At 59.0% G+C, this 25,696-nt stretch overlaps 14 protein-coding genes across 14 annotated transcripts; 3 read left to right on the forward strand and 11 right to left on the reverse strand.

Moving 5' to 3' along the window:
- Nucleotides 1-450: 450 nt before the first annotated feature.
- On the reverse strand, nucleotides 451-1,211 carry UV8b_05490 (uncharacterized protein; the record flags this gene model as incomplete). Its single annotated transcript, XM_043142987.1, has 2 exons — nucleotides 451-1,041; nucleotides 1,098-1,211. 2 exons carry the CDS (start codon nucleotides 1,209-1,211, stop codon nucleotides 451-453), a joined length of 705 nt encoding a protein of 234 aa, XP_042998920.1.
- A 1,095-nt stretch (nucleotides 1,212-2,306) lies between these two features.
- On the forward strand, nucleotides 2,307-3,176 carry UV8b_05491 (uncharacterized protein; the record flags this gene model as incomplete). Its single annotated transcript, XM_043142988.1, has 1 exon — nucleotides 2,307-3,176. The coding sequence occupies one exon, from the start codon at nucleotides 2,307-2,309 to the stop codon at nucleotides 3,174-3,176; it is 870 nt and encodes a 289-aa protein (XP_042998921.1).
- A 591-nt stretch (nucleotides 3,177-3,767) lies between these two features.
- Nucleotides 3,768-6,607, forward strand: UV8b_05492 (uncharacterized protein; the record flags this gene model as incomplete). Its single annotated transcript, XM_043142989.1, has 9 exons — nucleotides 3,768-3,860; nucleotides 3,950-4,056; nucleotides 4,168-4,451; nucleotides 4,533-5,003; nucleotides 5,084-5,270; nucleotides 5,335-5,484; nucleotides 5,549-6,018; nucleotides 6,084-6,290; nucleotides 6,378-6,607. The coding sequence occupies 9 exons, from the start codon at nucleotides 3,768-3,770 to the stop codon at nucleotides 6,605-6,607; spliced, it is 2,199 nt and encodes a 732-aa protein (XP_042998922.1).
- A 40-nt stretch (nucleotides 6,608-6,647) lies between these two features.
- UV8b_05493 (uncharacterized protein) lies at nucleotides 6,648-7,253 on the reverse strand (the record flags this gene model as incomplete). Its single annotated transcript, XM_043142990.1, has 1 exon — nucleotides 6,648-7,253. One exon carries the CDS (start codon nucleotides 7,251-7,253, stop codon nucleotides 6,648-6,650), a length of 606 nt encoding a protein of 201 aa, XP_042998923.1.
- A 1,127-nt stretch (nucleotides 7,254-8,380) lies between these two features.
- Nucleotides 8,381-8,605, reverse strand: UV8b_05494 (uncharacterized protein; the record flags this gene model as incomplete). Its single annotated transcript, XM_043142991.1, has 1 exon — nucleotides 8,381-8,605. One exon carries the CDS (start codon nucleotides 8,603-8,605, stop codon nucleotides 8,381-8,383), a length of 225 nt encoding a protein of 74 aa, XP_042998924.1.
- Nucleotides 8,606-8,930: 325 nt separating this feature from the next.
- On the reverse strand, nucleotides 8,931-9,683 carry UV8b_05495 (uncharacterized protein; the record flags this gene model as incomplete). Its single annotated transcript, XM_043142992.1, has 3 exons — nucleotides 8,931-8,996; nucleotides 9,060-9,327; nucleotides 9,412-9,683. 3 exons carry the CDS (start codon nucleotides 9,681-9,683, stop codon nucleotides 8,931-8,933), a joined length of 606 nt encoding a protein of 201 aa, XP_042998925.1.
- A 128-nt stretch (nucleotides 9,684-9,811) lies between these two features.
- UV8b_05496 (uncharacterized protein) lies at nucleotides 9,812-11,069 on the reverse strand (the record flags this gene model as incomplete). Its single annotated transcript, XM_043142993.1, has 3 exons — nucleotides 9,812-9,943; nucleotides 10,223-10,632; nucleotides 10,778-11,069. The coding sequence occupies 3 exons, from the start codon at nucleotides 11,067-11,069 to the stop codon at nucleotides 9,812-9,814; spliced, it is 834 nt and encodes a 277-aa protein (XP_042998926.1).
- Nucleotides 11,070-11,788: 719 nt separating this feature from the next.
- UV8b_05497 (uncharacterized protein) lies at nucleotides 11,789-14,110 on the reverse strand (the record flags this gene model as incomplete). Its single annotated transcript, XM_043142994.1, has 1 exon — nucleotides 11,789-14,110. The coding sequence occupies one exon, from the start codon at nucleotides 14,108-14,110 to the stop codon at nucleotides 11,789-11,791; it is 2,322 nt and encodes a 773-aa protein (XP_042998927.1).
- Nucleotides 14,111-15,595: 1,485 nt separating this feature from the next.
- On the reverse strand, nucleotides 15,596-16,105 carry UV8b_05498 (uncharacterized protein; the record flags this gene model as incomplete). Its single annotated transcript, XM_043142995.1, has 1 exon — nucleotides 15,596-16,105. The coding sequence occupies one exon, from the start codon at nucleotides 16,103-16,105 to the stop codon at nucleotides 15,596-15,598; it is 510 nt and encodes a 169-aa protein (XP_042998928.1).
- Nucleotides 16,106-16,369: 264 nt separating this feature from the next.
- On the reverse strand, nucleotides 16,370-18,301 carry UV8b_05499 (uncharacterized protein; the record flags this gene model as incomplete). The annotated part of the gene is made up of 1 exon (XM_043142996.1): nucleotides 16,370-18,301. One exon carries the CDS (start codon nucleotides 18,299-18,301, stop codon nucleotides 16,370-16,372), a length of 1,932 nt encoding a protein of 643 aa, XP_042998929.1.
- A 613-nt stretch (nucleotides 18,302-18,914) lies between these two features.
- UV8b_05500 (uncharacterized protein) lies at nucleotides 18,915-20,678 on the reverse strand (the record flags this gene model as incomplete). Its single annotated transcript, XM_043142997.1, has 2 exons — nucleotides 18,915-20,094; nucleotides 20,206-20,678. 2 exons carry the CDS (start codon nucleotides 20,676-20,678, stop codon nucleotides 18,915-18,917), a joined length of 1,653 nt encoding a protein of 550 aa, XP_042998930.1.
- Nucleotides 20,679-21,753: 1,075 nt separating this feature from the next.
- Nucleotides 21,754-22,128, reverse strand: UV8b_05501 (uncharacterized protein; the record flags this gene model as incomplete). Its single annotated transcript, XM_043142998.1, has 3 exons — nucleotides 21,754-21,794; nucleotides 21,867-21,953; nucleotides 22,044-22,128. The coding sequence occupies 3 exons, from the start codon at nucleotides 22,126-22,128 to the stop codon at nucleotides 21,754-21,756; spliced, it is 213 nt and encodes a 70-aa protein (XP_042998931.1).
- A 1,421-nt stretch (nucleotides 22,129-23,549) lies between these two features.
- UV8b_05502 (uncharacterized protein) lies at nucleotides 23,550-24,775 on the reverse strand (the record flags this gene model as incomplete). The annotated part of the gene is made up of 4 exons (XM_043142999.1): nucleotides 23,550-24,327; nucleotides 24,391-24,486; nucleotides 24,539-24,578; nucleotides 24,649-24,775. 4 exons carry the CDS (start codon nucleotides 24,773-24,775, stop codon nucleotides 23,550-23,552), a joined length of 1,041 nt encoding a protein of 346 aa, XP_042998932.1.
- Nucleotides 24,776-24,948: 173 nt separating this feature from the next.
- Nucleotides 24,949-25,218, forward strand: UV8b_05503 (uncharacterized protein; the record flags this gene model as incomplete). The annotated part of the gene is made up of 2 exons (XM_043143000.1): nucleotides 24,949-25,043; nucleotides 25,092-25,218. The coding sequence occupies 2 exons, from the start codon at nucleotides 24,949-24,951 to the stop codon at nucleotides 25,216-25,218; spliced, it is 222 nt and encodes a 73-aa protein (XP_042998933.1).
- Nucleotides 25,219-25,696: the final 478 nt, after the last annotated feature.

Genomic DNA, 25,696 nt, shown 5'->3' on the forward strand with positions numbered 1-25,696 from the left:
TATTACGCCTCGAGGGCATGGTTCAATTTATCATACTTTCGAGCGAACGGTTTGCTAGTTTCTCCCTACGAGCTTCTTCGGAGTACGTACAGGAGTTAGGCAAATAATAACAAAAACAAAAATGAGATGTGACAGCTAGTGACAGGCATCGGCGCTTAAGGTCTGCTCATAGCTCCCATTGATCTACCGAGAGTAGAAAGGGGATCGCTTATGTTGTATTGATAGGGCTAAAGTCATGTCGGTCCAATCCCGTCCATAGTTACGTTCGGACATTAGCTGAATACTAAAACTCTTCGTTCGACAATCTTCTGTATAAATCAGTCGCTTCTCTCTATCAAATATGATGCTAATAAAGAAGTGGACGGGCGTTTGGGACCTAGGCATTTTCCTGCAGCCATGTGCGGCACCATGCGAGGGTTTTTGTAGCGCGCGGTTAGAGTCTAACCATGGTCATATATAACCCGGTATTAACCGTAGCTTCCCAGCCTCCTCCCGACTTGAAACGAAGCAAGTGATCTCATTCTCCGAGAAATAGTCTATTCTCCACTTCTTTCCCTTGACTTGGCGCAAAATGAGGTCTAGAACAGCGGGGTCAGAATCGCCGAGCTGGCTGACCGCCCAAGTTTCGTCGAGATCCATTCCATCAACGAGCTGCTCGACGGCCATCATGGCCGGGTCATCCCTTGTATCCAAGAACCTCCGGGCCATGCCTTTGAGCAGCGGCGCTAGCTTGGGCAGATGCAAGTTGGCGATATCTTCCCGAAGGAGTTCCATTTCTTTGCTAATATAAACATGTTTTCCACAGAAACTAGGCGGTAGCAGGGCATCCTTTACCGGATCGAGGCCAAAAACGGAGGCCTGAAATATGACGAGAGATTGTGGTTGGCACCAGGCCGTAGTCCGTACGCGAGGAACACCACGCTTATACTCTGTATAATTGTTAAAATCGGGGTCCATCTCATGCATCTCGAAAAGCCCAGTGCAGCAAAGCACGTCTGCTGCCGCCGAGCTGGTCGACTCGGAAATGCATATCTCAACATCCTGCGCGTGGATTAGTCACAAAAGGAGATAATCCCAGACGAACGAATATTACGGACATGACAGACGCGGGGAACGTTGTAATAATTCAGCGCAAGCTCTCCGATAGTGCATATCGGAATACCATGATGATTAAGAACGAGAGCGGCGACTCTGAGCGGCGTCACGTCCATGTTGACGAACGCATGGTTTGGATTTCGCAAGCTCCGGATTGGAAAAGTGGGCGATGAAGCTAAAGAACAGGAATTTGATGTCCAACAGGGGGCGAGAGTCCAATTAAAGCACTAGCATTGGAGGTACATGGTCCGTTCACGAAAGTTCACAATGATAGAAGTACCACCAAATCATCTCAACAATCAGGGGCTGCAGACACTAAGCCTAAAACAGAAGAGGACACAGTTCGTACCTAGGTACCTACCTAACCTACCTAGGTACCTTAGGTACCTTAGGTATCTAGGTAGGTACCTCCTAGATAAGAATGGTATCTTAAACATGGACTGGACTGGGGCTTTGCAGTGCGATGTAACGCGGCTGGCATCTTATGATATGCCTGTAGTCCACATTGAACTACCCGATGTACGTCAGCGTTGCTCGATAACTTCAGCTGTTCGTCAATTTGCGGATCTGCGTAAAGTTGTCCTGATGGTGCTGATTCGATGGTCTTGAATCTGTTACAGTGGTCTGGTGGTCTGGTACACAGGTATAAGTGGGGGCTAATTGAGCCTACACAGTAGAAGCCAATCCTACGTTAGGTAGCTTAACAGTGCACCGGAGCCATAAAGTCCGTCTTCCGTTCCTGAATACCATTTCGTCACAGTGTTATAAGTACTAGATTTACTGTACGGGGACCAAATGACGACCCCCCGCTATGTGGGCCCAGCAGACCCCCGATGGAGCACTTGTTGTCCAATAGTTATTAATTTACTCTAGGGGGGTATATACTGCTATGCTGTCTTTGCTAGTACCTACACGTATTAACCCAGGCAAGAAAAACCCGAATGTTGGGTGAAAAACTTTCCCTGCGATGCTGGTTACTGCCCTAATCCCTAATCGGTCCCCAGGAGAAAGCGATGAAGGCCTTGCAATAGCATACTCAAGTAAAATGAGATGCGGGCGTGCGGGCGGGGCCATCCTATTCTCCACCAACCAACATAACATAGTTGTGCCTCCTGAGGCTGCCAGGTTGCTAACTTCCCACTCGTTTTCTGTTTAGTACGAGACTCCTTACTCTGCATCGGCCGACTCGTCTGGCCCATCATCTATTCAGCATGAAGGCGATACTGAAATCCATCCTGACCAGGCACTACTCATCGTCGCAGGTTAAAATTCAGATCCTCTCCGACTTGCATCTCGAAGTAGGCCAACAATACTCGTCCTTCACTTTCCCCGCTCGCGCGCCCTTTCTCCTCCTTGGGGGGGATATTGGACGGCTCATTGACTACGACGGGTACCTGAAATTTCTCGAATCGCAAGCTTGCCGGTTTCAAAAGGTGTTCTTGGTGCTGGGAAACCACGAGTTCTATGGCTTAGAATATCTCTCGGGGCTGGAGCAAGCGCGCCGCCTCGTACAGGAACCAACCATCTTGGACACCGTTGTCCTCCTCAACAGGTCTCGGTGGGATGACCCGGTTTCTGGCCTAACCATCATTGGCTGCACCCTGTGGTCGCACATTTCAGAGGACGTGCGCCATCTTGTCGAATCCAGGATCAACGACTTCAAGAAAATACAAGGCTGGACCAGCGGCAGACACAATGACACGCACGCCGAGGAGGCGGCCTGGCTTCACGACCAAGTCACCCACGCAGCAGCGGCTGGCGACGGGGCGCGAGATGCGAGGAAGATCCTGGTGGCGACGCACCACGCACCCTGCGTGCAAGGCTCATCTCGACCGCAGGATTCTGGAAACCCCTGGACATGTGCCTTTGCCACCGATCTGCTGGGTCAGCGCGATTGGAGTCGCGTACGGCTTTGGGTCTTTGGCCACACCCATCACTCGACGGATATGGTGCGAAACGGCGTCAGGCTGGTGGCTAATCAGCGGGGATATGTCCTGCCAGGCAGCGCGGCAGACGAGGCAGGCGGGAAGACGCGAAGGGGCCTCGGCGGCTTTGACCCCGGCAAGGTGGTGGCTCTTTGACTTGGCGCCGCCATGAGTTTCGGTGGCGATGACGCCACGGCTGGCCCGGATGGTGTCTCTGCAGGATCATGGCCAGCCGCCCGTGCAACACACGGTACTCGGTACGGAGCAGACGTGGCAAACGACCAAATGGCATGGAAAGGGGTGTGAGCGATTGACGATTGACCCCCGTGGGAGCTTTGCAGCCCTCGAAACAACCCGCCGCAAACGTCCAGTCGTGATATGCATGCGCATGCGTGTGCATTCTCTGTTCAACGCGTTCAACGGCAGGGGAGGGCCCTTGAAACGCCAACTCAACCAAGTTTTTTCGAGTTTCCAGACAGCTGCCAAGACAAGGCTCGACACTGTCGACCCCGGAGCAAAGGTTCCCTCCCCGGTCGCAGGTCACAACCCCCTCACAGCTCCCTCACAACCCCCTCGCAACCCCGCTTCTCTGGTTCATCGCTGAACCTCAACCCATTGGCTGCTCTGTGTCTTCCATCCGTCTTGTCCGCTCAAACATGACCGAAGCGCATCGAGCACCGCTCTCCGACGCAAAAAACACCCCCGTGCAGTGCAAGTGCAGCCTGGTTGCTCCAATCAGCTGGGACGATGCAGCGTTTGGACGGCTACATCGCCCGCCCGCTCACCCAGCGGTCCAGAGCCCCTCAAGCTTGCCGCCGCTGCAGGCAAAGCAAGTCCAAGGTGCGCGCAACTTGTCCACCAAAGGCGAATCCCGCCTCCCGAGTCCCAACACCGCTAAATACATAATACATGGCGTCCAAGTTGGATAGTGCGATGCCAGCCATCCCGCTTGTGAGCGATGCATGAGATACAACCGGTCCTGCGAGTACACGCGAAACACTAGGGATAGGCGTATGGATCGTAGGGAAGAAAGGCGGTATGTCACAATGTCCAGCATTTGCTGATTCGTCCCATTGCACTGGGAAACCTCCTTGGCCTTCAAAAGGTACAAACATGTCCCTGTCCACGGGTGCTAAGTGGCATGTAGAGCGCACGTTGCGCTGGCAAATCGCGTCCGGCAACTCGAGGTTCAGTTGGCCTCGGCTACCCAACACCCCAATGCCTTTGATGATAACGAGGCCTCTCCAGCAGGTCATGGGGCGCACACGACAGCTTCCCCCACCGGATCAAGGAACTTTCCTCCGTATTACCCGCTGGGCCATGCTAATCCAGCCTCGCAGCCCGTGCCGGAGCCGAGTGCCGATGCCATTGCCACGGGTGTCTTTGACGATCACGCCGATAATGCTGATAATGCTGACATTGGCTATTTCGGTAAATCGACCTGCCCTTTCAACTTGCTCGTTTCCCCCTCAACATGTACTTACAAGCATCCGTCAACTCTTGGATTCCTAGGTGCGAGCTCTAATCATGCTTTCTTCTGGTCTCTCACATCCTCTCTGGAAGAGCTCGACAAAAGACAGCCCGATAATCAGAAGCTTCCTACACTCAAGTTTGTCGCCAGCAGTGCGCCTAGAAGACTGCCGCTACCACCTTTAAGGACAATCACTTCAGACACGTATGCTGCCATGCAAGACGATGCGTTTCCGGGCCGTGAACGAGCCATTGAATTGCTGAACCGCTTCTTTGATACCATTGCTGTTGTCCATCCGTACGTTGGCAAGTCTGTTCTGCTAAGGGAGATTGACGTGATTGAATTGAGGACTGGCACCTGGCAATCATGCTCGCCCAGCATGCAGGCTCTTCTCAACATTGTCTTTGCTTACGCGCTGGCGACGTATGAAGATGGCGCTTCGGAGCCATTTTATCGTCGGGCGTTGGGTCTGCTGGATGAAAGAGGACTGTACAAGCCAGCTGTCGAGTCTTGTATAGCCAGCCCCGCCCCCCCCTTCCTCTTTTGCCTCATGAACTCGCGGGTTCAGTGCTGCTGACACGGAAAGTGCAAGCACTGCTTCTTCTTGCGAGCTTCCAACAGAACAGTCAACGGGCCATGGAAAGCGTCACGACGCTCTTCCGAGCGGTCAAAGCCGCCTACCAGATTGGTGTTCACTCGCCGTCGTCGTATGCGAAGCTGGGTTGGAGGGATCAGGAGCTGCGATCAGCACTTTGGTTTGCCGTAGTGCATACTGACAGGTATCTTGTCACTCGTAAAGCAAAAGATGTCTCGGGGGCTAATCCGCTTGTTTTCGTGATGAAGACTTATTGGTTCTGGACTTGGGCGTCCGTTCTTGATTCCAGAGCAGCACGTGCGCATCCGTCCTTTCGACATGATGAGGTTGGATGCGGATAGCTTAGACCATGATTATGCGGCCTCCAAATCAAACACTCTCTTCTTCCACCAAGTGATGTGTGCTCAAAACCCGTCCCCTCGCCCCTGTATTGGAATACTCTGGGTTAATCATGCTTTGTAGCAAAATCGACCAACTCCTCGGCAGTACCGTTGATCTGATCCACGAATCAAACATGACCTTGACTCACACCCTAAGCTTAAGCGAGCTGGTACCGTACATCATGGATCTGCTCCGCCGGTTAGAGCATATCGAAGAAAAGATGTCACCGTTCAACCTACTGCTATCCAGCTCCAACATTAGCACCTGGACGTCGTGCGACTTGACCCTTCGACGGCACGACATTGTGTTGACCTTGTACCACTATCGAGCGGCCATGCTGATTTTCGCCCCGCTACTCTTGGCCGTTCTCGGATACGTATCGAAACCGACTGCATCAAGCGAATCGAATATTCACGTGAACATTGCAATGTCGTTGCTGCGGTCGTACTTGCAGACGATTGACAACTTTCACAACCTGCTGTGCAGGGTTCTGGTCCTACAGCGGTCTTTTCTCAAGTGCAACGCAGTGTGGTGGCTCTGCAACTACATGAGTAAGCGGCTGGCCATAATTGTCGGGGGGGAGGGAGGGGGGGAACAATCTAACCCGGTATTGCAGTGGTCTCGATTAATCTACATCTGTTTGGATTCTGGGTCATTTCAACCAACAGCACGGACCTGGTTTCACTAGGCGTGGATGGGCAGGACATTGAAATCCTGATGCGCCACGCATTGGAAATGTTGAAGTCGGTAGGCGGTTCGAGTATCATGAGCCGGAAGGCACATCGATGTCTTCAACGATATCTGGACGTCTTTACGAGCCACGGTGCGTCCTTTTCTTTTTTTTGCCTTTTTTCTCTTTTTCTTTTTTTCTGTGCGGGGAATATCAATTGACATGGTTCTCGTGGGCAAGGCCGGAGAATGTCGACGCAATGCGGCCACACGCAGGCCGTGGTGACGGACGGACAGGCTTCAGAGTCGTGGTCTTATAGCTTCCCTCCAATGGGGATTGACACCAGCCGCGAGGCCTGGGAGAGCAACATGGATTTGCTTGCCGGCTTGCGCGCGGAGGATTTTCTCGGAACCGACTTTTTCGCCATGGGGTACAACATTAGCGACTTTGATGCTACCGGCTTCATCTGATGACACCTGCAGCTACAGCTGCGAATTGCGGTGCCGCCGGTCAGGCGGGGGAAAGCATTCTTTGAAATTTCTGACGACGTTTACGGCCTACGTGGCCAGTGGCCACTTGTTGTTCGTGTTTGGACGGTCCCACGGAAGTCGCCCGCCACGTAACGCCCGTTGCGTGGCGCCGTGTGCGCGATAAGGTATGGCAGGGGTGAGGGCTCGAGGAGATTGCGGCATGCTGTCCGATGAACTCGGCCAAAACTGCAGAGGCAAACTGGGGAAATTTCGAACTGCCGAGGAAGCCGGCAGCCATGAAGGATGATTTCGTCCACGCGGGCATGTAGTTGAGCAAGGGCGAGATTGTTGGTGTGACGTCACGATGGGCATGAGTTGGCGAGGGTCGCGATGGCCCGAGGCTGGTGTAGTCGCGGCAGCGGGCGTAGGTTCTGCCGATCAAGATTGCCGAATCCGGCTTGTTCCGGAGCATCCAGCGATATCTGGCAGCAGAATGAAAGGCCTCGGTCTCGGATGGTGTTTCGCACTCGCCCGCGGCACGTTGCCGTGATGCTGTATCGTGGCGGCGCATGTAATCACGATAGCTTTGAGATCCATTGATGTCTTTAGTCGACGCTGCAGGTGCAAGAGCCGCTGCTGATGCCATCACCGACTCTGCTGCCAGGTTTCTTTTTCTTTTCGGGTCAGCTGCGCTGTCGTGATGTATCCGCACTACCCTCTGCGAGACAGCGGGAAGCTGCAGCAGCCCCTGGGGCCAGTCGCAGTGCGGCAGGGCAATTTGCGTCTCGGGCTTATAACGATGCACAGCTCGGAAGCTGTCACATACGACCACAGCCGCCTGAGAATTCTGGATCCCGTCCGATCTCCGATAGATAAACAGGCGAGCGCCGGACTAGTAGTTGGGTCGGTGACGACCAGCGAATACCTGGTGTTGTATGTTTCTTTTCTTTTTTTTTCTTTCTTCTTGCCCCTCCGACTGCAATGAGACTTTTCTTCCTTTTCCCAGCCAAAGACGAGAGAATACGTAAGGGAGCATGATTTAGGGCTGCAGTGGTTGGCCCTTAGTCTTCTAGGGTTTGGTGACCCGATTCAGCCGTGTTATCGGCGGGGCTGCGAAACAAACGCCCGCTTCACGGTGCTCGGACGAGCCTTCTCTTGACGGGTAGAAAATCAAATGGTGATTGCCGCGGAAACGCCAGTGTTGAGCTAGCGAGACTCACAACAGCAGCAGGTATCGGAGGTGTTTAGCTGTGGGGAAAAACTGGGCTTGAGATTCGGTGCCGCTGTGGGCTGGTAGATGCTTTATTTGATTTTATCGCCAGGGGCCGCGGGCAGAAAAGGGCAAGGACCTTGGTGCAGGGTGCTAGTGGGAGCAGGATACACGAGTCCGGGACGACGGATCGCGGGAACAAGCGAGTTTGGCGGGAAATGCAACGGGGAAGTACATACTATTGCGCTGCTGCAGGGACATCCCCGAGGTCAAAGGGGCAGAAACACCGCTGATTGCCTAGGATGAGCGCTCATTCTGCCGAGCCACGGTTAAGCGTCTTCTTTGGACTCTTGTCCGCCCGGAGCGCCGTCGAACGGCAACTCATTGTGCGCTGGACAAACGAATGCCGCCTCCGGCACAGACTACCGAGTACGCAGCCTAGGAGATGAGAGCCCTACCCGTGCCTCGGACATTTCCCTAGGCGAGGCGGGCATTTTCAGCCACGATCCGCACACCACACACACACGCCATTGGTTTATATTTAGCACAGGCAAGCAAGCATTCTAGGCTAGGCTCGCGGATGCGGCGTGGACGATTGGCGCTCGTATCGCCCAAGCCATGACGCCACAGCCGCCGCCACGGGCGAGGGACGGCCTCTCCAGAGTGTCGAGCGGGATGGAGCCTGCAGTAGCGTCACGAGTTCTAGTATTGGGGGGGCTTAGGCTCGGCTGCGTCAGCAGGCCACTGGCACCAGCTTGGCTCGAGGCGGGACATTGCCAGAGGCACATGGTTCGAGGCACGACTTTCAGAGGCGCAGCAACGTTGCTACGGAATACAGACACGTCGAGTTGGAGACTCGGCTTATATTGACGGACCGTCGACTTTTCACTATACTATCTTTGCGAAGGGAGCGGATTGCGCGGCAAAAAGCCAGAAAACAAAAACCAAGCGAGCGGCGCGCGACGGTCACGCCCAGAATCACAATGTAGGGCCGTGCAAGGGATCCCCGTCAGCCCCCGTCCGGGCCACTCAGCAGGATCGTCAGGTGCCGCGAGGCCAAGTCCTGCGATAACCGAGGGAGGCCCTTTGCGCCCACAAAAGGCGAGGGCCGCCTTACTTGCGGCATCGGCGCCACTGGACGGCAAACTTGACGGTGAGCTTGCCGCTGATGTGGTCGACCTGCTCAAAGCCTTTAGCCACCGAGAAAAGAAAGCAACGTTGAAGCGAGGGGCGCCGACTTACCGCAATGAGGGCGGGCAGGTGGGTAGGGCTGATGTTGCACGCCGTGTTCATGTTGAGAATCGCGGTGCTGCCGCCGCAGGGCGACCACGACTCGATGCCCGGGTGCGACTGCAGGTCAAAGTTGCCCGAGTAGTGGCCCTTGAGCTGGATGGCGTAGTCGACGTGCCGGGCGCCCTGGCCGGTGAAGGAGAAGGTGTTGACGCAGCGGCCCTGGGCGCCGCTGGGGATCTCGGCAAAGCCAATCATGTCGGTGTCGAGGACGGAGAACCTGCACTCGCGCCGCCGTTAGCACACGGCTGGACCCTTTTCTCTGCTCGTCGGCCCTGCGGTCTCGGGGGCACCTCGCACTCACTGGAAGCCGTGGTCAAACTCCATGTTGATGGTCAGCTTGCAGTTGCGGCGCCAGTCGACGGCCTTGGTGCCCGGCCCGGTCTGCACCTCGTACTGGGAAAAGGTGGCTTCGAACAGGGTGCCGGTCGCGTCGACCTGCACGTCGGCCGACTTTTCGGGGCACCCGCTGCCCAGGAGGCTGATGCCGTGGATCTTGACCTTGGGGGGGGCTTCGGAGCTGGGGAGCGCGGCGGCCGAGGCAAGCGCTGCGGCGAGGAGGGCAGTCAGGAGCATCTTGACGGGGGGAACCGCTGGGAAGGGGAGGCTGGGCAGATGGTTTGGTGGTGCTGGTGGTGCTGGTGGTGATGGAGATGATGATGATGATGATGATTTCCTTGGAGCTGGTGTTGGAGGACCCAGCTCTACTTATATGGTGTTTCGCCGCGGTGAGCAACGACGCCCGACGATAGGTTTGAGCTGAACAGCTCGCGCTGCATCCCATCCACCTCATCAATAATTGGCTTGCAACCCTCGAGCGTGTCGGCCACGTCGCTCTAGACCGCAAGGAGGCTGGCCTGCGAGCCCACGCACGCGTGCTCTGCTCTCAGCCCTCCGCGAGACTACTCTACTTGGCTGGTCCCCCCGGAATCCCTCATGACGAGGCGAGTCATCGCATGGCTTTGGCATCCCCATCTTTCCCCCCAACGCGAGCGGCTGAGGCTCTCCTCCCCAAGCCGCATTGTTCGTATTGCCGTCTCGCGGCGTTCTGCTGCCCCCCCCCCACCCCTCTGGCCCGCGCTCGAAAAAAAAAATCAATAACAAGGAAAAAAAACTTTCTCTGCGCCTCGTAAGAAAATGCCTCGCTGCTGGGGGGACAGCAGCCCGGGCCTCGCGTCCGTCCGGGCGGTGTCGTCAGGCCTCGACGGCGGCACCACGTGGCGCTCCCCTCCTCCCCGAATATTGGCCTCGGAGCTGAGTAGTCGGCTGGTGGTGGAAGCGAGCCTGGCCAATGAGTGCCCTCGAAGCGCGGTTTGCTTGCGCGCGCCCGCAGCTCGGGTTGTCGCGCGTTTACGGATGCAGGGCTGCTGACGGGCTGTCGGCCCCGGAAACATGACAGGTCGGGTATGTATTTGGCAGCATGGGTCGAGACGAGGGCCCACGCAGGTCCGCGGGTCAAACGGCGTCTCTGGCTCTGCGGACGAGGTGCGAGCGAGACGCGAGGTGGCGCCCATGGCTTGCGTTCCTGCGGGGAGGGGGGGGGGGGGAAGGGGGCTGGACTGTGATGAATTGGAGTGCTGGTGCCCGGGGCGTATCATGCCTTGGAAGCTGCAGCTGAAGCTTGATCTTGGATAAGAGATATGTTGAACAATGCCTCGGGTACTTCGCACCTTGGAGGTGATTGTGCGGCAGGGAGGTGAGGCTGGGGACAAGGCTGGATCGATTACACCGAGCGAGCGAAGGGCACGTCGGTGATGGCTGGCTGAATGGTTTCGAGGCCGCGGGGGCTATGCGCCCGCCGTGCCGGTCAGCCGCCGCCGCGGGGTCCGGGCCTCCGGTGTTTCCAGTGTCCCCGGCCAGGATGACGGCATAGTCGCCGGGTTGCGGTGGCAGCCAACCTGGCTGGCGCAAGCTGAAGCGACCGCGAGCACGATGACGAGCAACGCTCGGCGGCTTTGGCATGATGGGCCAGGGAAATGGTTTTCATGCATGGCAGCCATGCAGCCGTGACGATCAACACGGCATCAACGTCGACACCAACAAAATCAGCCGCGCGTGTCGACCTTGCCCCGGCTGGGCTGACAGCCCCCATCTCGGGACTGAAAATGCACCCAGGTCGTCCTGGCTGCCGCATACGAGCAGGGTCCCCGCAGATCTGACGAGAACCTCGCTGGATTTGAACTCGTGACTTCTTCACGGCGCTCTCGCCGTGTTTCCCTACGTTGACGAGCTGGTAGTTCCCCGCCGCAACACGAGAAGCGCGGGATCTGGAGCTTTCCACGATGCCCTGGCGGGTGCTTTCCAGAGCCACGACTTGGGAGACTGGCCGTGGTCTCTTGCTAGCTATCGAGGTCATTCGGGTCCTGCGACAAAGGGAGGCTTTGGCTTATTCCACCTCCACGACGTCTATTTCGACAAGATCGCAGTCGAATTCGACGGTCCATGAACCAGGCCTGCCTGCCGGCCGTAAGCCTCGTACGGAGGAGTCCTTTGCCGTCCGGGCGAGACGCTTTCTGGAGCCAAGGGACCTACACAGGCACGCTACGTGGTGGGCAGAAGGGCATCTCTCGATTCACGCATGGGATTGTCGAGCCCGGGGCCCGAACGGTGCCGTTTCCATTCCGCGGTATGCCCGCCAACTTGTATTGCCGAGTTTCTAGAGCATACATGTGCCAAGTGCGTTACATTGTCTCATCTATCCCACATTTGGTAGTCTCCTTCGTCGGCGCGACGGACGATGGCGGAATGGGGGCCGGCCGCCCGACGAAGGCGTCGGGCGTGGCGACGCAAGCATCAGCACTAGCATCAACACCAGCATCAACACCCGCTTTATCATTGTGCTTCTCGCTGGAAGCTTCACTCTTTTCTAGTTTAGTCGGCGGCGTGATAGAGGATAGCGCAATAGTAGCCGGCAGCCCGGGACCGTCGTCAGGCGTGGCGACGAAATCACCAGCACTGGCATCAACACCAGCATCAACACCCGCTTTATCATTATGCTTCTCGCTAGAAGCTTCACTCTTTTCTAGTTTAGTCGGCGGCGTGATAGAGGGTAGCGTAATGGTGGCCGGCAGCCCGGGACCTTCGTTAGGCGTGGCGACAAAATCAGTAGCACTAGTATTAACACCAGTATCAATACCCGCTTTATCATTGTGCTTCTCGCTAGCAGCTTCACTCTTTTCTAGCTTAGTCGGCGGCGTGATAGAGGATAGCGCAATAGTGGCCGGCTGCTCGGGACCTTCGTTAGGCGTGGCGACAAAATCAGCAGCACTAGTATTAACACCAGTATCAATACCCGCCTTATCATTGTTCATCTCGCCAGTAGCTTCTTCACTCTTTTCTAGTTTAGTCGGCGGCGTGATAGAGGATGGCGCAATAGTGGCCGGCTGCCCGCGACCTTTATCAGGCGTGGCGACGAAATCACTAGCATTAGCATCAACACCTGATTTATCATCCTTCTTCTCGCTAGCAGCTTCACTCTTTTCTAGCTTAGTTAGCGGCGTGACAGAGGATAGCGTAATAAAGGCCGGCTCCCCGCGGCCTTCGTCAGGCGTGGCGACGCAAGCATTAGCATCAGCATTAGCATCGACACCTGCCTTATTATTATTCTTCTCGCTAGCAGCTTCTTCACTCTTTTCTAGCTTAGTTAGCGGCGTGACGGAGGACAGCGTAATAAGGGCCGGCTTCTCAGGCGTGGCGACAAAGGCATCAGCACCAGCATTAACATCTGCTTCATCTCTTCTCTTCTCGCCAGCAGCTTCTTCACTTTTTTCTAGCGTAGTTAGCGGCGTAATAGAGGATAGCGCAAGGGCGGCCGGCTGCCCGCAGCCTTCGTCGGGCGTGGCGACGCAAGCATCAGCATCAGCACCAGCACCAGCACCAGCATCAGCACCAGCATCAGCACCAGCACCAGCACCAGCACCAGCACCAGCACCAGCACCAGCACCAGCACCAGCATCAGCACCAGCATCAGCACCAGCATCAGCACCAGCATCAGCACCAGCAGCAACACCCGCTTCATCATTGTTCTTCTCGCCAGCAGCTTCTTCACTCTTTTCTAGCTTGGTTGGCGGCGTGCGGATGGCGCTGTTGTAGTACTCCTCGCAGAAGCGGCGCTTCTCCGCCTTGTCCTCGGCCGATTCCGCCGGCTTGACTTGCTCCGCCTCGCTCCCCGCCAGGGCCTTGACCTCGGCTAGCAGATCGGCCACGCGGGGGTAGCGCCAGTGCCAGCAGTTGTCAATGATCTGTTCGATGGGGTCATCGGGGTTGGTGGTGGGGAAGATGCCGTCGATAAAGTTGTTTACCATCGAATGCCCAGAAATCTCCGCATACGCCTCGGTGCCGCGGTGCATGAACCAGAACATGGAGCCCAGAGCAAACTGCTCCGTCTTTGGTCCGGCGCCGCCGTAAGATCCATCGGTCCAGCCCCGGCCCTGTCGAACATAGGGCTCCTGTCCCACGTCGACGGCCTGGCCGTACTTGACGGCATGATCGAAATCGATCAGCTTGAGGTTGTCGTCGTGGCTGAGCATGACGTTTCCGGGGTTGATGTCTCCGTGGGCGATGCCCAGCTCCTCGAGACAGGCGACGGCGGAGGTCAGCTGGAACATCCATCGCAGAACGGGCCGCGGGGCCTGGGACCCGGGCCAAGTTTTGCACATTCTGTACTGGAGCGAGCGATAGAGCAGCTCGACAAAGGTGACGTCGGGGGCGTGGTAGTAGGGCTGGATGATGTAGGGACAGTCGACGTCACGGAGCAGGTGGAACACGCTCTGCTCGTTCTGCAGCCTGTCGTCTCCGGGTTTGATGCACACCTTGGCTGCGATGGTCGGGGAGATTTGCAGGACGACCGAGTGGCCGCCCAGGCCGTAGGTGAGGGTGGAAGGGCTGGCGTTGAAAAACTGGCTGACCAGCGGGTTCATTTCGGCTTCCTTGTCGATTTTTCCGAAGTGCTCACATATCTCGAACAACTGGGGGTACGGCCAGCCCAGGGCTACGTTGTCCATGGTGGAAAAGCGGAAGGCAGGAATTGTATAGGTAATGAAAGTGAGTGGAATTCAGATGCTGTCTGGTGGCTATTGACCTGCTCAACGACAACTACTCGCAGCCCCAAAGAACGGGGGCGCACGACACCCTATAAATAGTCGGACCAGACGTGGACCTTGCCCAATGCCCCTGACCTGACCGCGACATACCGGGGTAGCCCCACTTATTTCGGTTGCCACTGGCCGTTCACGACATGCCACTGGTCCTTGCAATCCTCACACGGCATTTTCATCCTGGTGCTTCCAAGGCGAATCGGCTCGACGCCGGTACAAGAAGCTTTTCCGCAGCGATCGATTTTCACGGGCTCGTCTGGACCGCGATGGCCGCACTTCATGAAGACGGGAGCAAGGATGTACGTACACATGTCTATGTTGGTTGGGACTTGTTAGCAGAGAGCACGAGCACGAGCACGAGCACGAGCACGAGCAGCAGGGCAGGGAGTCATGTATCGAGTGGTCTTGGGGGATCTGGCCGATGTGAAAACTGGATGTTTTATCGATTCTGGTGGATTGTGAAACTTGATGATGAACTGAATTCGAACCGTGGAATGACGGGAGCGGCCCAGGTTTATATGCTTTTTCATTTTCATTCTCTCACGACGGGTGGGCAGCCAGAGCGGCAAGTCGCAACCAAGAGACTTGGCCGCCTGACCCGCGAGCCAGGGAAGAACAAGCACAGCCTTGTGCAGAATCGTACGCCGTCTGGCTGCCCGCGTTGGTGCGAATGCATTTCCCGTGAGAGGCTGCTAGCAAACTGCTCTGGACTCTGCAGCTGGCCGAGAATGGAGAAGACTGTTGCCTAACCGGCCGGGGGTATTGATGCTGGCGCCAAAGGAGGGGGATTGTATGGCGTGGACAAGGAACCGCATCTGCCTACTCAAGCTGCTTCGTGCCCCCCAGAGTCTCGACTCCCTTAGACCGCCGTGCTGTTGGCCCGTCTTGGGGCCAACTTGGCCTTGTGCTTGTGTCTTTGACCCTGCGGTTTCAGGACCCGGCGGCTCGTAAGGTCACGGCGCGACTTGAGGGACGTGCGGATTCGCCAGCCAGCTTCAGGTACCTCCCGTTCCCCGTTGTCGAGCGGGTCGGCACACCCCCGCTTGAGCCTCAAAACGACGCAAGGGGGGCGCAGAAACAAGACTGCTGATTGGCCGACCCCCGCCCCTTTGTCCCGGTCCCTATGGGCTTCGGCCCTCCGTCGCCGCCGCCTCCCTGCTGACATAGCTACCCCGCTGTTTTGCTCCCCGCCTGCGTCGGCCTATCACAGGGCGACTCTGCGGGCGAGCTTGCCCCTGTTGAGTATACCGAGGACGCACCGCGTATGCCGAGCATCCAGGCTATCACCGGCACTAGCAAGTTGAGCCTCATGTGAGTCATAGCCTCCCGCTGCTGCAAGCTGCAACGAACCTTTGCCCTGCCCGCGATATCTACTAGCGCTAGCGTGGGCGCTTAGAGCAGCGAGACTGCTTCACCACCTGGCAGCGAGCGCGTCTTTCGTTGGATGACGCGGATGCAATGAAGCAGAGGGCCACCGCGGCTCCAGCCCACTCGAGGGTGAATACGGGCGAGGAAGGAATCAGACTGCATGACCTGGTTCGCCTGCGGCCTTTGAGGCATGCTAAGCGCCAGATGATGCCCGTAAAAATCAAAACTGGAATATCGAGCACTGCATGGATCCTGTCCAGGGTTGGTTTCCAACCCGGCGAGATATGGATAATCCGGCACGAGTTCGGTCCCCGAACGGGGCAGAATGCAAATCATGTCGTCCGGGACAGGACAGCCCTGAGCACGGGTCAAGTCGGGCCAAGGATCTTTTGGACCCGTGACGTTGACACGATAGCGCCCAGGGTAATGGGCCGCATAACGGGCCACAGCAAACCGGAATGAATCATGCTCACCAGACGGCCCAGAGAATACGACCGAGCGAATGGCCTCGTCGCATCTCCCGTGGCCAGGCATCAGCCTGGGATGCGTGGCCCATCCTGCAGAATGGGGTTGCCTAAGCCGTAGATGGGTAATGTCGCGGAGCGGAAATGGAAAATCCCCTGCCTCGGGTTGGGACTGAGGCAGAGTTGCGTCTGGCTTATACGGGCTGCAAACAAGAGGGCACGTCGGCAAACTTGGCGTCAGTTCTCATGACCATATAGATTGCTAGGTAACCCCCATCCCCAAAAGACTCGCTCGCCCTGTCTTCGAGGCAAACCCGCGCCCACGACGTGAGTGCTAAAACCCCCCCAGCCCCTCCATCTTCATGGCCATCCCAAACACCCCCTTGACCAGCCCCTCGACCCTGCCCGGATCCCCCATGTAGCCCTTGCCGGGCTTCCCCTCGCGGTCCCTCCAGATGCCGTCGGCAGCGACCCGTCCAAACTCGCCCGTGTTCTGGTTCCGCTCTATGGCCTCGCGCCACTTGGCGCAAACCTCCGCGCTGTCCACCATGACGTTCACCTCGAGGCTGTGGAACCACGACTGCGTGTCCTGGTTGCCGCTGCCCTGGACGCCCACCGCGCCGTCCGCGATCAGCAGCTTGATGTGGCACGAGCGCGACTTGAACGAGTGGTGGATCGGGTGGTCCTGGTCCTTGCCCACGTAGTTGTGGATGCGCAGCCGGGCGCGGTGCTCCGGGTCCGGCAGCCGGGCCAGCAGGCGCCGCGCGACCTGGTCGTTGGTGCCGCCCTGGCCGGGGATCATCTCCCCGAGGTCGTTGTAGCCGAAGCACAGGTAGCAGGTCACCTCGACGCCCCGCGCCAGCGCGGCGACCAGCTCGCGCAGCAGCGGCGGCGCGTTGAGATCCGGCGTCTGGATGAACACGTCGCGCCGGGCGTTGCGGACGAGCGACAGCCACGCCTCGTTCTGCGGGACGAACCCGTCCCGGGAGCCGAAGCACCCGTACGGCGGGCGGGACACCAGGGCCATGGGCACGGGGCGGGCCGTCGCCGTGCACACGTAGGGCGTCATTTCGCGGCCGGCCCCGATCTCCGGCCCGGTCGGCGGGATGGGCTTCTCGACCGCCGCGTTGAGCTTCCGGTTGGCGGCCTGGAGGCGGCTCTCGCCGGGCTTCTCCGCGTAGCTGCTCTGGACGCGGAGCGTCTCGGCGCCGACGTCGTCGTCGTAGTGCGGGTCGTCGGGCGTGTGCTCCGGCAGGGGCGGGCGGGCCTCGGCGGCAGCCGCCACCAGGCCGGCGGGGGCATCGCCCGGCGGGGCGCCGTCCTCCGCGCCCCAGCCGTCGCGGCTCTTGGACAGGCCGTCCTCGTCCTCGTCCTCGTCCTCGTGCGGAGAAGAGGACGGCGCGGGCGGGGGCTCGAGCGCGCGGCCCCACAGGTTGAGCGCCGTGTCGACGAGGCCGGCGACCACGGGGCCCTCGACGTGCACCATCATCTCGAGGTTGTCGTTGTCCTGCATGTTGTTGCTCATGACGACGGCGGCGGCGCGGTCCACGACGCAGAACTTGGCGTGCAGCGTGCCCAGCGGCAGGGCGTGCAGCGTCGCCACCCGCAGGCGCACGTGGGGGATGTCCTCGGGCCGGGGCAGCCGCACCCCGCGCCCGGCGTAGGCGGCCGGCCCGACGGCGTGCCGCGCGCCCGCCAGGCTGGCCACCCCGGGCGCGTCGTACATGAGGTTGACGGCCACGCGGCGGCCGTCCGCGCCCGCCCGCGCCGACAGCTCGCCCAGCGCGGCGCTGATGAGGCGCTGCGCCGCCGACGGCGACCACGCGCACGTCACCAGGAAGACCTCGGTCTCGGCGCGCGCCACCAGGTTGGCGCAGTGCCGCACCACGTCGGCCAGCGGGGCCACCGCCGTCAGCGGCACCGTGCCGTGCGACCCCATCAGCGGGGGGGACACCAGCCCGGCCAGCGGGTCGGCCTCGAGGCAGCGCAGCGCGTCGGCAAACGCCTGCAGGAAGAGCGGGCTGGGCGCCGATGGGCCCCAGCTGCCGCACCGTCGCGCCGCCGCCTGCGCCTGCGCCTGCGCCTCCGTCGACGACGCCTCCGCCGCGCGCTGCTGCTGCTGCTGTTGTGTGGCTCGCCCGCGCCGCGTGCCGCTGCCGTAGAGCTGCTGGGCGATTTCGCCGGGCGGCCGGGACGGGTCGCGCGCCCACGCGGAGCTGACGGTGGTGGTGGCGGTGCAGAGCTGGACGACGCGGTCGGAGAGCATGGTGCGCGAGTGCGGGCTGGTTTGGGTTTCTGTTATTTCTTTTTTTTTTTTTTTTTTTTTTTTTGGATTCTCTGGTTTTCTGCTTTTTGCTGCTGGTGGCTGTCGAATCCGAGGTTGGGTTTGGCACGCTGGGCGTCGAGGAGACGTCGGCGGCCGACGTCAAGTTAAGCTTCGGCGTGCCTTGGAAGCCCGTCTCGGAAAAGCGGCACGGCATGACGTCGTAGGGCTGAGCTGCCAACTCGGCCGTTTCAAGGAACAGGCGTCTTGACCTGCAGCTGATCGCCACGATGACGTGGGGCCGCAGCGGACGTGGCAGGGCTGCATGGGCCTAGACTCCCAAGACCACGACTCCACGCACTCCGTGCTGCCGTGCTCCGTAGCCCGCCCCATCTCCTGGTCTCTTCGGCAATCGCCCTTACCGTCAGTGGGGAGTATATTTAGCGCGCCTAACCCCTGAGCTGGCCATAGCCGCATGCGGCCAAGACCCATGGGCAGGTTCCCTCCGACCCCTACACCACCAGCGGGTCAAAACTTATACACCCCCCCCCCGGTTTCTGCTTCTGCTTCTGCAGCACCATCGTGTTTCACGCACACCCCCCCCCCCGGCTGCTGCTCACGCCGCCAGAGCGCTGTACATGTTGCCATGCCCAGACAAGTATCCCGCCATGGCCGCCTGGCCCTGCCCGTCCGCCGGCCCGCCCCCCGGCCCGATCGCGTCCTCAATCGCCCACGCCACTCGCTCCGCGCCCACCTTTGCTCCTCCAATGTTCGGCGCCGCCGGCCCCAGCTGCATGGCCGACAGCCTGCCCACCACAAACAGCGGCACGTCCGCCCTCCACCTCAGATCCTCCGTGATGCAGGGAAACCCCCCCACGCTGTCGACGGGGTACTTGGCCCGCATCGTCTGCAGGTACGGCAGCGTCGCCACGTCGCTCTGCACCCCCGTCGCAAAGTACATGTAGTCGACCGGCGGCACGTCCAGCGGCGGCTCCGTGCGCACCCTCCACACGCCCCCGGTCCCGGTCCCGGCCCCGGCTCCGTCGCCCGGGGCGCACGGCTCGCACGGCTCAAACACCGCGTCCGCCAGGCTGGTCCGCTCGTGCAGGTGCAGCCGCCCGGCCGCCGCGTGCTTCTTCAGCTTCCTGTGGAAGAGGGGCGTGAAGCTGCCCCCCCCGCGGGCCTCCTTGATCATGTCCAGCCGTTCCTGGTCCGAGTCGGCGAGCCAGAACTTGGCCTGCTCCGCGTTCTTGTACTTGCCCATCCACTCGAGGTCGACGTCAAAGTGCTTGACGCGGCACGGCCCGCGCATGATGTGGAAGACCTGGCCGACGCCCCGGCGGATGGCCAGGTCGGCCAGCTGCGCAGAGGTGAGCCCGCCGCCGACGATGAGCACCGTCGTCGGGCGCCCCGACGCCATGCGCTGCCGCACCAGGGGGTCCGGGAACGTCTCGATCTGCAGGCTGTGGCAGGCCTGCGGCGGGGCGGCCGGCATGGAGGGCGTCCTGGGAATCTCGGGCTTGTTGCCCGGCCCGACGGCGAGAACGACGGTCCTGGCGTGCAGCTGCCGCGCAGACGCCGTCGTCAGCGTGAACAGAGGCTGGTCATCCGAGACGCCGCCCACGACGCCGCCCACGACGCCGTAGTCCAGGTCGACAAGCACGTCCTTTCGCACAATGTCGCCGACGAGCGCGTACCGCCGAGCGACCTGCTGGCAGTGGTCGCGGAACAAGGACTGCGAGGGCGTGTAGTAGTCGTTTCGCTCTCTCAAGTTGATGGCAACACGCGCCTCCTGTCTTTTGTTTCGGTGAGCTCGCACGGTTTCTCGTGCCGCCATCGGAGGCATCTCATTTTGAAAGAGAAGTGGAGGGGGGGGGGGGAGGGGGTGAGGACCAAGGTGGACTCACTTCTTCCCGCAATGCTGCTGGCTCCTCTTCCTCCCATGCTTGCTCATCTCCCTGCCCACGCAGTTTCGGATCTCGACCAGCTCGCGCTCCCGCTCCTCCGCGTACGCGTGGGCCAGGAGCGAGTCCCGGTCCAGCGGGTCGACGTGCCACAGCATCGGGCTGCGCAGGTGCGAGATGTCGTACAAGCCAAAGAGCTCGTTCCACCTGCCCAGCCACTGGTCGTCGGTGCCGTCCAGCACCAGCATCTTGTACTCGGGGCGGACGCTGCGCCGCGCCGCCGACACCTTGCCGCTCCTGACGTGCTTTAGGCTCATGCTGCGGCCGTACTTGTTGATCCAGTGGAAGCGGCGGTGCTCCTCGTCGGTGAAGAGGGCGGCGGGAGTGTGCTCGCGGAGACGGGCTGCGGTGGCGAGGCCGGCCGGGCCGGCGCCCACGACGACGACGTCGTAAACCTGCGCTTCCTCTTCCTCCATTGCACGGAGCACTGCTCTCGGCGGGGGGTGCTTTGTTGTTGTTGCTGTTGTTTGGATGGCGCAGACCGAAGAGGGACCAGGAGGAGGGGGGGGGGATGGCGTGGGTTTCCGGATGCATCAGGGCAACACTTGCGCTGGGTAGAAAGGCAGCACGGCCGGCAAATATACAGTTGGCCTCGGAGCTGGCGAGAACCCTAATGAGTCGCTTTGTCGGCGTGCCGCCGCATGACCCTGATGGTCAAGGTGGCCATCAGGGTTTTGAACTCTGGGGCAAGGCCATGCCGCCACGCAGGTGAGCGCGCGAGCCGCCTCTACCATTTTCGCCAACGGCTCTTTTCTTGCTTGTGGGCATGCTGGATCCTATGCAATTGTGTATTCGTCACAGTCCAAGAGGCCCAATGGATCTGCAGCTTGTTTCTTGGTGTGGCGACAATGACGCAAGGTGTCGACTTGGGACTGAACCCCGACACGAACGTAACCCCTGCATCTCGAAGCCGCAGCTGAGCTTACCAGTCTCCTCAGCAGACCACTGCCCAGCCCGGGCATCATCGAAATACCGTCATTCTCATCTAGTAGTCGTTGCATGAATATCCGCGACTTGGCTCCAGGCACGCAGGGGGCTGCATGCCGCCACCAAGCTGCCCATCCATCGCCATCAACCACGCGTTCCGTATCAAACGTCTTCCCTCGCAGTTTCGGGGCACCAGCACCAGCCCATCTAGACGTAGTCTTCCCCCTCCCCCCCAAAAGCACCGTCCCGGAAGCACAGCTGGACACGGCACCCAAGCAAGCACGCGCACGCTGAAATGCATCTGTATTTTTCCCATCCCGTAACCACTATCGATACATGGGCCCGCGGCCAAAAACCTCAAAGTCGAGCGATACCGTCGTCGCACGTCGCCGGGCAATTATGCAAGTCATGCTCCATAGCGCCGCTTCGCAATCAAAGAGTCGAGCTCTGCTGCTTTGCTTCGTACCCTTCCCCCGCCCCGCGGCATCATAGCGAGAAGGAAAAAGAGAAAAAAAAAATCAACTCGCTCGCATTTAAGCTCTCACTCGCAGGACAAATATTGACTTATGCGCCCCCGACGAGAATCTGGTTGATGGGAATGTGAACTGAAGGCCCACCCACAGCGCCTGGTTAGTTTGCGCAGCCACGGCCAGAGGGCAGCAGGGGGCGGTGCGTACTCAGCTTGACGACGTATCCGACGACTCCCATGATGACGAATCCGGTACCGACGGCCTGGCAGATCTTGACGAATTCCTTTTGGTCGGCTGTTGCGGTACCAAGTTAGCGATGGCCAAGGGGGGGAGGGCGACAAAGCTCAGGGGGGGGGGGGGGAGGGGGTTGGTGGCAGAACGCACGCTTCTGGCACTTGTTCATGAATTGGACGCCGTCCTTGACAAACTGGCTGGGCGCTTCGACGAGCTCCTGGATTTGATCGGCCATGGTGCGGGATGAGGGTGGCGGGATGATGGGGGAGCAAGGAGATTGTTGAATTGAATCGTTGCATGCATCAGACAACGTGCCGGTGCGCCTGTCTAGCTGTCCTCAACTGGGGCTGGCTGGAACCTGCGGGCGGGGGCGGAAAAAGCCAGCTCCGGGCGCTCTGGTTTGCTGAGAGAGTCTGGTGGGTCTGCCGTCCCTATGTACTCTGTCTGTACTGTGGCTGTGGCGTCTGGTGGTACTTTTCTGGCCCTTTTGGGGTTTTTTTTTTTTTTTTTTTTTTTTCCCTCCCCTTGCCCGACTCCTTCCAGAGCAGTGAGCTTCATTCCATCGCGTCAGATCCCCGAGGCACGCACGACTTGCGCATCCGCGACTCGTCGTCATGTTGCAGCCGAAACGCCAAGCAGAAAGACGACCTGCAACGCAGCGAGATGCGTGTGTCTCGACATCAGGACCGATGAGAACGAACCGTTGCAGGGCACATGCACCCCTCCTGCACAGAGCATGATATCTGGCCCCGTTCTGGTCCCGTTCCCTTTTGGCGACGGTACCGAGCACATTCGACGGGGAGGGCAGTTCAACCCCAGATACCAGACGCGTCTGGAATGCTGCCAGTCAAGCATGCAGCGCCGCCCGTAATCCGTGCGACGAGCGATTGAGCAGGACTGGTCCTTCCTGAAGCAACGGGTGACGCCACGGCTCGCAGCGCCACATCCTGGAGCTCAGGACAGCAGGCCGAGGAGAAAAAGGGGAGGTCTGGATGCACCGACACACCAACGAAACAATTCGATTCGTAGCCGTACAATGCGTAATGCCAAGTAAATGCTGCTTCGCCGGCGTGTCGTCGTCCATCACGTCTTGCCGCTCCACTCGCCCAACCAAGCGCACTCGGCATCAGCCACTATTCTCTTCATTACTATCCCTCTCGTCATCATAAAAGTTGGCCAAGTCACGTTCCACCACAAGACGCAGCCCATCTATGCATGCCGCTCTTGACAAGACACGTCCATCTTCTACTCTCACACAGCAAACATCTTGGCCCCTTCCTCCCCCAAAACAACCCCCCTCACTCTCACTGCCTTCTTTGTAATCCCCATACACCCGCGCTTCCTATCGCGCCGACAATTGCTCGACGGGTAGGCCATGTGAATGCAAGTCACGGACCAGAGGCGAAGCACGCTGCACCAGCTTGTCGAGGCTCAGGCGGCTGCTGTCTTGGTCCACTGTTCCTCGCTGCTTCTGCCGTTGCTTCCTCGGCCGGAGGACTTGATCGTCTCCGAGCAAGTCTGGGTCGGCTTGCATGCTGCGTCGACAATGCTGGCCTCTGATTCTCTGCTGCTGCAGGACAGGCTCAGACAATGACTCCCGCGATAGCTATCTCGGCTGGCTGATGCGCTCGACGCAGTCCCTCGGTCAGTTTCGCTCTACTCCGCAGACCGTTCAGCACCGCCCCGCCACAGCCCGTAGTCCCCCTCGCAGTTTTTCCACATCTTGATCGTGCCGTCCTCCGACGCCGTGGCGTACAGCTTGCCGTCGGGGGAAAACGCAATGGACCAAATAGGGCCGTGGTGACCCTTGTGCGTGTCGAGCTCGACCTCGTCGTCGTACCGAATCACCTTGGCCCAAGTTCCTGGCTCCTCTCCAACCACGAGTTTGCGTCCCTTGACGTCCAGCCCGACGCTCGCAATCGAGTATGGCAGCACGATGCGCTTCATCTCGTCCATCGCTTGGTCGCCTCCCCAAAAGTAGACAGTTTTGCCTGCCGAGACTGCCAGTACCGGCTTGCCGCCGCCAATGTCGGTTGGAGAAGCACACTCGGGTGCCACGGAAACGACTTCGCACGACTTGATCTCCCTGTCCAGCATCTCGTGCTTGATGCACGCTCTGCTAGGCAAGTCCAGCCAACGAATGCTCTTGTCAGACGCCGTGACGATAATGTTGGGGTCTCTGGTCCAGCAGATGAATTTGATCGAGCTCGTGTGGACGCCTTTTCCAATCTCAAAGCCAGCCGCGGCAGGAATCGTCGCAGGTGTTCCGGGGTTGCCGTTGGTCAGTTCTGCCAGGTCGAAAACGCGCAGCTTCTTCTCCATGCCGCCCGTGGCAATGAGGTCCGAGTTGTCGGGAGGGTAGGCAACGGCTCGGACAATGTGATCATGCTGAATACTGTAGAGCAGCTCTCCGGTGTGTGTGTCCCAAATCTTGCTGCGGCTGCGTGTTAGGGACCAACGTTTGCCGGGTGTTCAAGGGAACGGGACAACGACATACGCCGTAAAGTCGGCTGACGCGGTGGCGGCATTTGAGGCATCAGGACTCAGCCTGGCTTGCCAGACTGCACCTTTGTGGCCGATAAACGTCCCGATCCTAACCGCCTGTCGTTAGTCGGAAACATGCCGAGTTCAACCTATCAACGTACCAATCTCCTGTGACACCGTCTCGGAGCATGGGATTGCCATCTGTTACTCTTTTTTTTTAGCCATCATTGAATTAAAATAGACCATGCAAATGTGCCAAGCAGCAACCAACCTTTACACGCGGAAATCATGTAATACGTCTCCTCCTTTTCCAGAGGCGAGAAGCTCATATGCGGCACGGGTCGAGAGTGCCCATGGCAAGTCAGGGGCACGTATTGACGAGGAGCGTCAGAAGCCATCGCTGCTAAGAAGTGGTAGGCGCAACAATCGCAGAAACTAGAAGCGGCCGGGTTCGGAAATTTCTGCAAGGCAACCGCCAAAAACTTGGACGAGCTGTAGCAATTGTGAATAGAACTAGAGTGCAAGGCTTCTGGTCGAAAGCTCGTGGGCTCTGCTGCGGGACGTCGTTGGAATGTCGTGGGGAGGTCGTTGCGGTCGTCAAGTCATAACAGTGAACGAAAGGAATTCAGTCAAGAGTCAAGCTTTGCAGGCAAACGACGGCTACAGGTAACGTGCTTGCAGCCCGAAATGCTAACGAAAGAAAACCTGCGGCAGCGTGGGAATGAAGGGGTTAGTAGAACAAGGAGTGTGCATGCGCGGTTGTAGAAGTCGTGAGCAGTTGGCCAAGCCTGGCTCGGATTTGCCGGTGAGCTTGGTGGGCACCGAGGAGTCAGGACGATGAAAACGGGACAAATGGGCAGTTTGATAAAAGCGGTGGGTGTTGTGGTGTTGGCGCCTGGCAGGGCAGAAAGACCCACCTCCACCTCTGCGTAACTGAAATCACAGAATGGCGGCTGCGGCGACAAAACGTGCGGCTCAGCCAGGCAGGCAAGTTGAGCTTTGGGAAGGTGCGGCCCAGGGACTGCAATATGCAGCGTAAACCATGCAATCATCTCGTCACAGTAACTGTCTTCAAAAGAGGCACGGCACAAACAACCGCAGCCTTTTTCCCACTTCTGCACACAAATTACTTGGCTGTGATTCCATGATTGAATGATTGATGGTTTGGTTTGGCTTGGGTTGCTCTCACCGCATCCTCTCTCCGTCTGCGGAGGGCACAATGGGTCTGGTTCTGGTCTGGCTCTGCGCCACAGGAGGCGGGGTGGTTAAGCCGGGACCCCGCAATGGCCCTGGCCCTGATCATCATCTCCAAGCTCCAT

Source organism: Ustilaginoidea virens, chromosome 4 (assembly GCF_000687475.1).
Source record: "Ustilaginoidea virens chromosome 4, complete sequence".
Taxonomy (NCBI): Eukaryota; Fungi; Ascomycota; class Sordariomycetes; order Hypocreales; family Clavicipitaceae; genus Ustilaginoidea; species Ustilaginoidea virens.